The sequence below is a fragment of the Vipera ursinii genome (assembly GCF_947247035.1).
Source record: "Vipera ursinii genome assembly, chromosome: 7".
Taxonomy (NCBI): Eukaryota; Metazoa; Chordata; class Lepidosauria; order Squamata; family Viperidae; genus Vipera; species Vipera ursinii.
The window spans coordinates 1,056,051-1,070,320 of NC_139521.1; the positions used below are offsets into that span (position 1 = coordinate 1,056,051).

Genomic DNA, 14,270 nt, shown 5'->3' on the forward strand with positions numbered 1-14,270 from the left:
GGTGCTTGCCAATAATTGACTTGATGGCAACTAATCAGCCGGTCAATCCTGTCCTTCACAGAATGAACATCGCTGTGTGTTCAGGTATGTATGTGCGCGCACACATAAAACTGTTAAATCCAGGAGCCGACGGTTATTTCTCTGTTGATGAGCGCCCAACACTGAATGTAACAATTTCTGGATAAATAACCTATGAAGGCACGGCCAGGTCCTTAAACAAGCAAAACAGCGACATTATTTTCGACTGAGAGAGGACTTGGGCATTGGCAGCACGCTGCGCATTTGGGGCGCAGAGGGTGTCAAATCCCGAGAATGCAATCCTACGCATAGTTAGCCAACCAGAGAGTTTACGGCCAGAATGGGAAAGACACCAGCCTTAGGACCGCATCTGGTAAGTTAAACAGAAGTTTATAGTAAGTTATTTATTTTACACAATTAAATACAAAAATGAAATGCATTGGACGTATCAAAGAACGATCTCACATGGAAAGGAAAAAAAAAAGAATTTAACTCCCCAGGTTTGGTACCCCAAAAAAGGATGGTAGCGAAAGAGCAACAGAGTACTGTAAAAACGGGCACAGGTGCCCTTTCCAAAAGGAGACCCAGCGTGGCAGGGCCGTCTCACCCGGGGCCCTCCCGCTTCAAGGACCTTCGTTAAGTCGAGCACAGAAAATCGTCCGGAGCAGAGAACGAATGTTCCCTTTTAAAACCCTTTTACGGATCTTCAGTAGCACTACACAGTAGTTTCATGTTTCCAGAAGCCAGTCCTGATATTGCCACTGCTGTCGGCACTCAGAAACGTCCCATCCTGGGCGCTGCTTTTCAGAGGTCCGTTCTGGACCGCTAAATTTAAGCCGTAGGACTTCTGCTGCCCTTCCAGCTCAACCACGATGGGCTTCCTCGGCGGCTCCTCTTTCAAGCCGGGCGGCCCCGCTCGGTCGGTGTTACGGAGTCCTTTCTGAAGAGAGCTGTAAGCGTCGCTGCTCTCCGGCTGGGACTGGTTATACTGGCGTTCCCGGTAGGCCAGGTAAGCTCTCCGGGTCCTGGAGTGCCCTTCGGCCGTCGTTTGGCGCGTCTTAATTAAGCCGTCCTGGATGCTCCCTTCCACGCTGGTGGGGACGTCGTAGGCGTACTCCCGCAAGACGGCCAGTCGGCTGGCACGGTGCCCTTTGCTCCGGTTTTTGTGATGGCGGACAGGGTGCCCGTTTGTCCGCAAAGGCATCTCCAGAGGGGCCACGTGCATCTTGATCTCGTTGTCCACAGAGTGTTCGGTAAGGCTGTTGTCCAGAGGAGGGCCGGCGCTCGGGCCCACCGGACTTAAAGGGCACTGGGCCGCTGCCGCCTGGATGTTGGTCAGTTTGCAGCCTTGCAAAGAGTTTTTTAAACTCGAGGCGCTTTTGTTCGTGCACGAGGACTCGGCGCTGCTGTTGGTGCACTTGGCGGGGTCTCCGTTGGGGCCACTCACCCCGGACGAAGGGGGAACGTTGACCTGTACCGAATACGCGCTCCTTCCGGGGCAGCAGGACGTCAACCAAGAGTGCCGGAGGTCTTCTCTGTTAACGCCGTGGTGCATTATTAAAAAACTGCTAAGGCACAAAGACAGGGCTCCAAAAAAGCAGCTGAAGACTAAATCCAGGGGGTAAGGCGAAGCGACGCAGAGGGCCCCCAAAACCCACAGAGCCACGTACAGGAACAAAGTGAGGCTCACGCCCCGAAGTTGTGCGTGGAAGCTGTGCTCGTTCTCCAAAGCCACGGCGGAGATCAGCGACACGGAGAGGGAATCCTGATTGTTCAGGCTGCCGTGTTCGTTGGTGGCCAGGCGCTGCTGCTCCTCGGCGGGCTCCTTAAGCTCAAACTTACGTTCGGGGTGCCTCTTCAGTTGAACAAATATGCTGAGGAAATACATGCAGTTGACAAAAAGGATGAAGCCGGCCGGTCCATAGAAAGCTCCCAAACTCGGTTCCCACGCCATCCAACAACTGCGAGAAAAAAGAACAATCCTAAGAAAGACATTCTGGTGCAACATCTAACCAAAGCCTTTACGAGCGTTTCAGATCAGGTTCTCCGCAGGGCCCCCAACCCGCGCCCCCCCCTCAACTAAGGCAATACTCACTACGCTGAGTGAGGCTTGCTCCCGTAATTTCTTATATTTGCAGCAGCCGTTATCCCGCAAACTATGACGGGGATTCCTCCGCCAATTAGGTAGAACCTAAAAAAAAAGGAGACAGATGCAGCCTATTGGTTTAAACGGTCAGAAATGCCAATAAAGGAGCAAAATTGCGGCTCAGGGTTGATATATATATATCTCAATATATATATATATATATATCAATATATATCAATATATATCATTATATATCAAACCTCAGAAAATATATATATATATATATATATATATATATATATATATATATATACACATACACACACACACATATACATATTACACACACACACACATGCATACACATACAATCCCATTTATATCCCGCCCTTCTCCGAAGACTCAGGGCGGCTTACAATCTAAAGCACAAATCAATGTGCTTAGCAATAGCCTTGGTTCTATGCATATGCCTGCTTATTAGGGCTTTCGCCCCCCCCCCCAAGCGGCATTATTACAAAGTCAGCTTATTGCCCCCAACAATCTGAGGGGTCCTCGGTGCTCCTCTGAGCGTGGCTGTTTTCTTGCAGACGTTTCCTTACTCAAATCAGGTCACATCAGGTTTGGTTGGTAACGAGTGGCGTCTGCTCTCAAAAGACACGTAAACATAAACAATGCCAGCATGCTATGCAAAAGAGACAATCAACCGCCCCAAAAAGGGAACAAAAAAGGCCCAGGCACCTCTCCACCAGCAATCGGCACCCACATCAGCAGAGATTAACTCCAAGATTAACGTCAGATCAATAATCAAGTAAACAACAGTGGCGAAAATCTGTAGCTCGGGTGTAGGATGAGGGTTGAACACCTCCGAAGAGGCTACCTAGCCTGGTAACGAAGCGTTCAGAAAGCAACCCACCGCCGTAAAGAATAGCCCAATTAAGGACCTGCCAAAGAAGCCAACAGCCCACCCAAAGACCTTCTAAGACCACCCCCACCAAGACTGACAGGAGAAGTCACCAGGCTACGTAAACTGAGAGCAAACCCCACTCCTTACTAGCATTGCCTAGCTTGGGCAACGAGACGTCTGCACGAAAACAAGCAAGCTCAGAGACCACCAAGGACCCCTCAGTCAGAAACAGGATTTACTATCCGTGCCCATGAATGAACTACTAGAGGAGGCTTCCAAGCCACAGCACCGTTAACGAGACTTTATATTGTTCCAGCGAGTGTGAACTGGATAGATGGCTGGCTCAAAATCGAAGGGATTGGATCTCCCCGTGCTCCCAGGGATGTTTGCCAGCTGGATTATTAAAGGGAGAGGAGTACGATGACAACCGCTACTCTCAGCCCACACAAGAGGTAGAGGGCGGCTCTACGTTCTGCTTCTCCGTAACAGATGGCAGAGAAGGGCTAAACCTTTGCTCTCGCTGCAACTGGAAGAGGGGAATAGGGTGGGATCGCCAGGAAGCACGTCACGTCCCATTCCACGACAGGCTATGTAGTACTTCCGCTTTGGTACCCGTTCTCTCGACATCTCAGGCACAGGAAAAACTGCCCATCAGTTTTACTCCTTTCACTTTTATGGCACTTTATATGAAATAAAACGTGATGTTACAATATTTTTTACCCAACTTGGGGGTAAAGCTGATCAGTTTCTGCCACCTTGTGGACAAAGATGAAGGAAATTACTTTAACGATGAAGGTAGAGCAATATTCAAATGAGAAGCTGTGATCTGGAGCAAGATAAATGACAAATAAGGCAGACTGGAATCGCCTCTTCAGTATACGGAGAATAAGCTGTCATGAATAATTCCCAATTACCAAGATGTTAGTCTCAGGATAGCTTCAGTTATATTTCATTAGAAGCTTATGATATTTAACAGAAATATATGCTGGCTAGCAATCTTCCTATGCATGCAGCCAATTATACGAGACTTTTTTTTCCTGGCTAAAGTGCAGTTCAACATGATAAAAATGTTTGATATCCTGTCTCTGAAAAATTGCACGCAGCTTTTCCTATGCATTCTGAAAAAGTTATCCAGTCTGAAGGTGCACAAAGAGAGAGTCTATTCATATACATCTCAGTTTTATAAATATTCTGAACTGAAAGAGCCTTGGTGGAGCAGTGGGCTAATGCCTCCTTAAGTAACACCAGCTGCCTGCAATTAGTGCAGGTTTGAGTCCCACCAGGCTCAAGGTTGACTCAGCCTTCCATCCTTCCCAGGTAGGTAAAATGAGGACCCAGATTGTTGGGGGCAATTAAGCTGACTTTGTAATAATGCCGCTTGGGGTGTGTGTGAAAGCCCTAATAAGCAGGCATATACATAGAATGAAGGCTACTGCTAAGCTTGTAAGCCGCCCTAAGTCTTCGGAGAAGGGCAGGATATAAATGGAATTAAAATAAAAATAAATAAAAATTCTCTTCTGCCATTAAGAATTTCCCTTTCTACTTCTAAGGCCAGATATCCCTTATTTGTCATTTTGCTTTTCTTCGTGGCTTCTATGCAAGTATTGTGGACAAAAACCTACCTACTTCAGATATCTAGTTAATAAGAATACCTGACATGCAGAGGACGCCAAATTATCCGACTACAATATTTATATATCGAAACATTTAAATTTTGCCTTTCTGGTGAGCATTCGCAATTAAGAAATGAAAAAAAAGTCTTTATATAAAGATCACATTGTCATAAATCTCAGTGAAGAACAAAGCAAATGAAACATAACCTTTACGTAAAAGAGTAGGTCACTACACAAAACCGTTATGAGAATAAAATCGCTGTAACTGTCCTTTTACCGCGGTGAGGGGCTGAAACCAGATTTAATGCTGGTGACACGCTATTAATGAGACTTGAGAGCAGGAAAACAACTAAAGGCAAGAGTTCTTGGAGGGACTGATTAAATTAATGATTAAGGAACTGAAAGACAGTCAGCAGAAGCAGAGATACCCAGAGTCGCCCGTGTGCCATTAACAGGGATGTGAGAAAGGAAGAAAGTAGAAGGCAAACATTATGGGAGACACACACAGTATCTGACGTGGTCTGTGTTATGAACATGCTGCTTTCAAAATGATATCTATATATCTATATCTATATCTATCTATTTTGCGCCTACACCTTTAATTCTACGCGGGGAAAAACCCGAAAAACCAAGGATCCACATATCTATCTATCTATATATCTATATATCTCTATATATCTCTATCTATCTATCTATCTATCTATCTATCTATCTATCTATCTATCTATCTATCTATCTATCTATCTATCTATCTATCTATCCTGGGAGCTGAAGTCCACCAGTCTTAAAAGTTCTCAAGGTTGTAGACCCCTGGTGTGGGCTATCAGAATCTCTTAAATCAGGGGTCCCCAACCTGTTCACCGTGGCCTATTGGTCAACAGGCTGCGGAACAGGCTGGCCAGTGTGCACATATGTGTGCGTGCACTCACCCCCACTCGCGTTAGTGCCACAACTACGCAAACGGAGCACCGCGCAGCAAAAACAGGGCGGTGCTACCTAGCACCGCCCCGTTTGCATCACGCGTGCTCGCAGCCCCATTTGTGCACGCACGTGCGTGCATCAAATGCTTCCCCCGCCCTTCCCCTTTGGTCCACCAAGCGAGAAAGGCTGGAGACTTCTGTCTTAAATGATTTCCAAATTAGTTAAGACTAAGCAAAAGTTTAAGAAGCCTTTTTTTAAAAAAAAAGAAAGAAAAAAGAATCTGTGAAAATGCAATAATGAAATTATATTCTTTAAAATGGTTGGTTGTCTTAAGTCTGCTTCAAAATTAAGTTACCACAACGATCTTGTTTACATCATGAAATTTCCTTGAATGGATTGATGACATATGCTTCGCTGAATTATATGTATTTGACTTAATTAAGGATTAAAAGAAATTTCAAAACAGAATCACTTCTAATTACTGAGTCTACTGCTAGTAATTAACATATATATCCTACATTTATTTTTCACTTTAATATGGAAATTATAAAGCAGCATTCCACATATTAAGTTGATTAAAGCATTGCAAACGAGTTTTGATTAGCGAGTCTACCAGTAAGAAACTTTCCTGCAAATTTCTACTGTTGCTATTGCTGAAGATTTATTATACGTTTTATTTAGGAGTTTATAATAATAATAAAAGAGAAACAAAAATAAACACATTTTTCCTCCTTTGAATTCTCCTTCCCCGACAAAACAAAACAAAACTGAAAGAAATAAAAGCCAATTCTTGATTTCAGCTTCAACATAATTCACTGGAGGTTAAAACTAGCTGAGACGTGGAGCAATTTGTCTTTTGTGCAAGCGTCAAGTGAGGGATTCCGGCCTGGGGCCTTTTTTTGGGGACCTCCCCAACATCCTTGGTCTTTTGAGACACTCCAATTTGGCACAACTATTTCAACTACTGACTGCTCTTTAGAAGGCCAGATCCTGAAGCGGAAACTCAAATCCTTTGGCCACCTAATGAGGAGGAAGGACTCACTGGAGAAGAGCCTAACGCTGGGAGAGGTTGAGGGCAATAGAAGAAGGGGACGACAGAGAAGGAGGTGGCTGGATGGAGTCACTGAAGCAGGAGGCGTTGAGCTTAAAGGGACTCCAGAAAATGGCGGAGGACAGGAAGGCCTGGAGGAACGTTGTCCGTGGGGTCAGACACGACTTCGCAACTAACAACAAAAAATTTCAACTACTCCATCAAACTTTGGGCCAGCCCAGCTAAGGGGAAAGAAGACTGCAATAAACAAGAGTTGATGTTGGCTTCTCACCTCAGCATGGGCCTTGGAGGGGGGAGGGGCTCCCCGGGGTCTTGGCACCGCTTGGCTTTCCTGGTGACTTGTTTATAGATGTTCCGGGAGGTGAGCCCTATCCACAACAAGGTGGCAAGGGTGGAGTAGTGCAAGATTATCCCAACCTGGAAAACAGACATCAAAAACAAAGGAGACAATTTTTGTTTTCACCTCTTCGCTCTCCAGTTCCTTCAGCTGCTTGTTTGGGAAGCAACAAACCGGTAAACCTGGGTAAGGCACCGAAAGGGTGGTTTCCAAAGCGGCTGCTGAGATTATTATCGAACTAAAGAACCGGCTGAGTTTTCAAAACAGATAGGCTTATTAAACTTTGAATTATCTTTCTAGTGGATTTTTGCTTTGTCTACTGCTCAGAAATCCCTTTACAAAAAAGAGGACAATTATCAGGGAAGCTGATAATGAATGACGCTGACCCAGGAAGTCAGCGATTTGATTAATATTTCACAATATGTAGGATACCCTGTTTCCTATTCCTGTTCACTAAACACCTTCTCCTCAAACGATCATCAAATTCATACTGCTCCAGCCACAAAGGGGGGAGGAAAGGGCATTTTAGCTCAGGCCGGACACCATGTTCCGTAAAGAGAGGAGGGACCACGATAAAAACATGTCAGAATTTAATTACGCATGCCAAACCTGATTATTCCCCCTTGCATTTAATGACACCTTAATTTTCCCCTACCCCAGAAAAATAGGCGAAGCTTTGGGATTACGGCCCTGCTCCACAGAACTGGAAGGGAAGGTTTTCCATATACAAATGTTGAAATACAAATGATGTATGACACACTGGCTGGCATGAGTGGAACGTTGTTTTTGTTGTTGTTGCACATTAGTAAGAAATAGAAAGCAGAAGCTTTTGCAAACTCTGATGCTAAGAACACAGAGGCCCGACCCACAGAACAGCCATCCAGGAAAACATTCCCATGATGATGATGATGATGATTTTAGATTACTGATTAACAAAACAAACAAAATCGATCCTTCTCCTGCAAGGGGACCTTCCCAGAGCCGCCAGGGGCGCTGGTGACAGCTGACAGAATCTGGCAGCTGAACTTCTCTCATTTAAAGCAGGTGGGGGTGGGTGGGAAGAAGGTTGCCATAAATCAAAGCGGCAAGTGTGGTTTCTGTCAGGACCCTGTCTTGGGAGTCCTTTGACTTTTGGCTAAAAGAATTAATGGGCGTCATCCATCAAAATAAGGACCCAGGAAAGAGCATTTTAACCGCCCTGCCCGGGGAACTTCACTTGAGATCTCAAAAAGTGGCTGTTTTGCAACCACAAAATGACGGCAGCGCTACAGGAGGAGGGACTCGCAGGCAGGGGAACGAGTGACAGGCTATCTCAGAAGATCTTCACTAAGAATAGTTGCTCACCGGTAAGATTCCTCTAATCTATCCACACATTATCTATTTAAACAAGCATGTTTTCTTTCCTCCCACACCTTGCCTTCAAATATTCCATCGGTTTGGCCCCTCCACGTAGCTGAAGTGAGTGGGAGCTCGTGAATTAATATGTTGGATCACCTGAAAATATGCTACTGGGCTCCTACTTGTGGATCTTGGAAATTGTTTAAAAAATAAACTGATGCCCCGAACGTAAAAGTTTCAGAAAATAAACATTTAACACCGATATTTTTTTTTTTTAAAAATACTCTTTTAACTAATGGATTTTATCCTTGAGGTTGTTTGTCTTTTCTCCTGTCCCTGCAATATTCCCAATATGCCTTTCACTTACCGCTTGGCAGATGCTAGTATGTTCGGTCTGGGTTATGCCTCCAACGAACACCACGCAGGTCAGGAAAATATGAAAACTGAGGTTCATTAACATGTGCCAGCTTTTAAGACTGATCCTGATGACACTGTGGAATAAAAATAATAATAAAAAACCACAGCAGTTATTTTGCAGACAAACCTAAACATTATTCAGTTAGGCAAAGAAACTATTAGGGTCCCCAAAACCTGGATCCATCCTGGTAAACTCAAATATTCAACGCAAAAGCATGCTTACAAACATTAAATAAGATGCCTTTATAGTAGCAGAAAGAAAACCCAAATCAGGCATAGAATGAAGGCTACTGCTAAGCTTGTAAGCCGCCCTGAGTCTTCGGAGAAGGGCGGGATATAAATGGAATTAAAAAATAAAATAAAATAAAATACCAACTAAGGCAGGCTATTTTTAATCTTCGGGGAAGATTTCCTACTGTAACGTGACTAAAAACACCTTCTCCTCCCGTATATTGCAAGGATTTTAGAGCTCGTTTTAGAATAAATGTCCACTTTCCATGAAATCATCCTGCTTGCTTAATTTATGCAAATGTTCCAGAACAAGGCCAATAATTTTTCAGATTTTAACTGACATTCAGCAAGCGAGTTGATTTCTTGCAGAAAACTCTCTGATATCATTCACCTCTGACTGAGATCTCTCTGAAGTTACCTTAAGCTAAATTTTGGAAATCACAACATAAATTACAGTTGCTCAATCTTTATAAACATGACAAAGGGGGAGGGGGGGCTATACAAATGATTTTATTTGCCCCTCTTCTATTTAGGATGCTGTATCAGTCCAAAATAAATTAAACCACGAAAAAGCAATTAAATGAGTGAATTTTGCAAGCGTTCTATAGAGCGGCGACAAACGTTAGAGCTACTAACTCTTTGTTTAAAGGATGTACTGGCAAAATTACAAATATTTCAAAATAATTAAAAGCACAGAATCTCTCTGCCTGAAGCTGGTCCCAAGTATAAGGAGATCTATCTATCTGTCTGTCTATCTATCTCTTATCTATCTTATCTATATCTATCTATTATCATCTATCTATCTATCTATCTATCTATCTATCTATCATCTATCTATCTATCTATCTATCTATCTATCTATCTATCTATCTATCTATCTATCTATATCTCCTTGTTTGTCTTGTTTTGTCATCTATCTATCTATCTATCTATCTAATCTATCTACCTATCTATCTAGTTCTACTCTCTCTATCCATCTTTGGAAAGAAGGCCCACCTGGTTACATATCAGAACTGTGCAAAGCGTTAGAAAGAAATGCTTCATGAAGCACAAATGGAAAATCTTCCTTCAAAGCCGGCTTTTCACAAGGTTTGTGCATTTGTTTCACCCTCTCAAGTGCAAACACACCTGCCCATTGCTACCCTGGCAACCCAACGCAAGTCGCCAGCCACGATGGCGAAGTGTGGGGTATAGGGGGTCCCCGACTTACAACCACAACCCAGCCCAAAATTTATGTTGCCAAGCGAGAAGTTTGTCGGCTTTTGCCTCTTTTTACGACCTTCTAGTAGCCATGGTTGTTGTGTGAATCTGGCCTCCCCGCGGACTTTGCTTTGCTTTGGGAAGGTCACAAACGGGGATCACACGACCTGGGAAATAGGATCCAGCGGCTGAGCGTCCGAATGTTGATCCCGTGACCGTGGGGGATGCTGCAATGGCCGTTAAGTGTGAAAAACAGTCCTCAGTCGCTTTTTCCAGTGCCGTTGTAACTTCGGTCACTAAATGAGCTGTCGTAAGTCGGGGACTGCCTGTTCTTGGGTGCTTTGAAGGAAGATGTTTTGGTTAGTGCCAGTGCACCCCCCCCCCGCAACTCATCAATATTTGTTGATTTAACCCAGCTAATTTAATATACATTCGTAATGATGCTACCTGTGGTGATAAATGTAGCTAATTTGGATCATCAAGAGGCACAGCAGCAGAATCACAGCAGACACATAGACAACTGGATGGAGGAGGTCAGCGGACTGCGCGTCCCCTGTCAAATCCTGACAGGCGAGACAACACGACACAATTCAGAAGGTTAGTCCCGTCTGGGTCTCCCGCTAGCACAAGGAGGAATTAAACGTTTAGACTAGGCAAGAATGCCGCACGACTTGAGTAGAGCCGACGAGGCCTATTTTCCTTCCACCCTTTCGGCAAGGGGAAAGCGGGAGATTGGACCATAATGCACAGAGCACCATTAGCATATTACATTTTCTTTTAAAGGCGGCCACCAGACAGGTCCGACAGCACGTTAATGGCAGGATGGCAGCGTGCGTAATGTGTGAACTGTGATGTGATAAACATACTAGAGCCAAAACTAGCGCTGGAGGTGAAGGAACGCGGCCCTGACAAGACAGGAATGGTGGCAGTCACACTTAGAACAGCAGGATGAAAAGGCGCTGGTGCAGCAATGGAAGAAGGGCGCAACAGGAGACTACGGCACGGCTGGACACAAGAACGAAACAGCATCCCTGGGTGCTAAGAGAGCGGAAGAAGAGCCTCTTTCAAAGTCCAAGTGAAGTTGGACCGCTCTTTCTTTCAGCCAAAGCCACTTTTCAAGAAAACCCACTTTTTTGGTGGTGGTGGTGGGGGGAATAGGAGGAAGGAACATTACCTCCCTGATTTGTACAAATGAGGATATAAACAAACAGCTCCAAGTCAACTACTCCCTGTGTAATGCCTGAGCTATGGTTTTTTTTTCCATTTCAGGAAAAAGATGAGGGAGATTTGGGCCTAGAACTCTTAAATCCACCCTCTCTCCAGACTTTTCCCTGCGGAAAGGGCCACCGCCAGACCCGCCTGGATAGCCAGGTGATCCCAACAGGTTCAGCACTTTCATATTAAACACCTGGATAGCGTTACCAGTCCCCCCAGCCCCGCTTGAAGAAGCCAAGAGACCCACCATCAGGACTGCGTAATTGCCGAGGGAGACACACTGGATGGCCGTGACGTTTTCATCCGAGAAAAGGACGCGGCACCCCTCCGACTTCCAGCCGCCTTGTCCGTCCAGCAGGTCGAAGTCCCACTCAGCCGCAAGCGCCTCCCTTCCGTGCGCAGTGCGCCGCAGGGTCACATTGATGGGGACATCCCGATAGGGTGGACTCACACCGTCTTGTTTGGTCATAAAGGTTAAAAAAAAGAAAGAAAGAAAGAAAGAAAAGGAAGAATGGCAGAAAGAAAGAAAGAAAGAAAGAAAGAAAGAAAGAAAGAAAGAAAGAAAGAAAGAAAGAAAGAAAATAAAAGAAGGAAGGAAGGAAGGAAGGAAGGAAGAAAAAGAAAGAAAATAAGAGAAGGGAAGGAAGAAAGAAAGAAAATAAGAAAAGGAAGGAAGAAAAAGAAAGAAAATAAGAGAAGGAAGGGAAGAAAGAAAGAAAGAAAGAGGGAGGGAGTGAGGGAGAATGAAAGAGAAGGAAGAAAAGGAAGAAAGAAGGAAAGAAAGAAGGAAAGGAGGAAAGAAGGAAGAAAGCAAGAGGTATTTTTATACACAAACGCGAAAATCAAGGCGAGGGCATTTCCAGGGCAAAGAGGGGAAGAGGAGGGGGGGGAGGGGGGAGCCGTTCCACGGCAAGGCAAGAACGGGGGACTGAAAATGGGAGCCTGCTAAGGAGCAAACCTGTTTTGGTCAGGATGACCGGGGTCACCACCCTCAGGTGTTTCCTCCGGGCGGCCACAGGAGTGGAATTCCCCGTCGTGGGGAAAAGCTTCCCGTTGCGGAAGGCCATCAGCTGAAGCCTGTAGACGGCGTCCTCCGCGGGCCGGATCTCTCTCCGGTGCCTTGGGGAAAACAAGGCAGGGGGCAGCTGGATGGAGGCCTCCACAACGGTGTTCTGCAAAAGGGGGCGGGAAGTGGCGTTAATGCAAGCTAGAGAGAGTCCTCGACTTACGGCGGTTTCGTGAAGCTACGGGGCTGAAAAGAAGGGGCCGACGGCCGTGGCGCAGGGCGACGGCGCCTGGAACACCGGCGCCTGCGGTCGCTCGGCTGGTATTCACCTTCAGGGCTAGGCTGGACAAGGTAGTGGAGACGTTGCACTTAAGGCCCAGCTGCTTGTCCAGGCCCCCGTCCAGGTCTCGGCGGCCGTAGTCGGAGAAGCCCGAGCGATCGGCGGCCGCCACCTTCTGGAACACCGTGCAGGTCATCCCAGAGAAGCTGGAGCCCTTTATGACGTAAGCTTCCACTGCAATGTTTGGAGAATACTGTTGAAACGAAACGACACGGAACAAAAGGCTGTGCTGTGCTGCGGAAAAAAGAGGCCAAACGGCTCCCCAAATACACCAGATTTGCTAGAACGGGAAACTCCCAAAAAGCGGAACCTGGAAGGCTAGGCGTTGCTAAAAAAAACCCATAAATCATCATAATAATTTTTTTAAAAAACCAATCGCCTGTCTGTCCACCGTAAGAGGATGCAGGGAAAGCATTTCTACCCCCTTGCCAGGAAGGTCTACTTGGACCACTCAGCCTTCCACCCTCCCAAGGTCGGGAAAACGAGGACCCAGATTTGGAGTGGGGGGATTGGGGGGAGAGGCCGACTCTGTAAACTGCTCAGAGGGGGCTGTACAAGCACGATGAAGCAGTATGTAAGTGCAAGTGCGACTGCTATTATACGACCCAGAAGTACAACAGCAACAACGCCATGGAGAAGTCACCCACCTTTCGAACTGCTACCCAGGTGCCCCTCCCACGAGGATGGGGAGGAAGGATTTTACTTTCCTACGCAACCTTGCCTTGGATCTGTCCCATTTCTGAATTTTGTCTTTCCCCCGTGCCAAAGGCCGCCCCCTTCAGCTGACTTTGCAGAGGCTCACAATGCCGGCACGACAGAATTCTGACCCCTTTTGCAAGCATTTCAGTGAATTAGTGCAGGTTCGCATCCCACCAGGCTCAAGGTTGACTCAGCCTTCCCTCCTTCCGAGGTAGGTAAAATGAGGACCCAGATTGTTGGGGGCAATTAAGCTGACTTTGTAATAATGCCGCTTGGGGTGTGTGTGAAAGCCCTAATAAGCAGGCAGATACATAGAATGAAGGCTACTGCTAAGCTTGTAAGCCGCCCTGAGTCTTCGGAGAAGGGCGGGATATAAATGGAATTAAAATAAAATAAAAAAAATTTAAAAACATTAAACACGGCCGTTATCGTCGATGGAAAACCAAAGTCTTAGTCCTTACCGTCGAGTAAACCTGCGCCCCGCTAGCTAGCCGGTAGGTTGCGATCCTTTGCAAGCACTGTACAATTCTAGTGCAGGCTTTGGCTTCCCTCTGGGCCATCCAGAGTATGCGTTCGTCAGCTAGCATGATGTTGCTGGCGATATCCACCATCACGTCGCCCAGCTGGCGGGAGAAGAGTTGCCGTTCTCAGCTCTGGCGTAACTTGGCACCCAGGTTCCCAAAGGTTGATTAATTACATTTCCCCCATTCTCCACTCAAGAAACTCGACAGGCACTTTACCTTTATATTATCACTCATTCAAATTCACAAACAGGAAAAAATAAAACGCTCCGGCAGGTGCGAATTTAACCCTTGGCAATGTCACATATTCTATTTATATCTTAAGTCTCTCTCTCTTTTTGTCCCTTCAGCTGTTTCATTTTTAACGGTGGTG

General features: G+C 45.8%; 1 protein-coding gene across 1 annotated transcript in view; it reads right to left on the reverse strand.

Moving 5' to 3' along the window:
• Nucleotides 1-398: 398 nt before the first annotated feature.
• Nucleotides 399-14,270, reverse strand: part of ADGRA3 (adhesion G protein-coupled receptor A3) — a 31,888-nt gene continuing 18,016 nt past the window's right edge. Inside the window, exons 11-19 of the mRNA XM_083367615.1 lie at nucleotides 13,838-13,999; nucleotides 12,667-12,870; nucleotides 12,290-12,503; nucleotides 11,579-11,787; nucleotides 10,564-10,679; nucleotides 8,636-8,759; nucleotides 6,865-7,010; nucleotides 2,114-2,209; nucleotides 399-1,979 (exon numbers count right to left, since the gene is read on the reverse strand). Of these exons, the coding sequence (XP_083223741.1) occupies nucleotides 734-1,979; nucleotides 2,114-2,209; nucleotides 6,865-7,010; nucleotides 8,636-8,759; nucleotides 10,564-10,679; nucleotides 11,579-11,787; nucleotides 12,290-12,503; nucleotides 12,667-12,870; nucleotides 13,838-13,999 (2,517 nt within the window). The 3' untranslated portion in view covers nucleotides 399-733. The remainder of the gene's footprint in view (nucleotides 1,980-2,113; nucleotides 2,210-6,864; nucleotides 7,011-8,635; nucleotides 8,760-10,563; nucleotides 10,680-11,578; nucleotides 11,788-12,289; nucleotides 12,504-12,666; nucleotides 12,871-13,837; nucleotides 14,000-14,270) is intronic.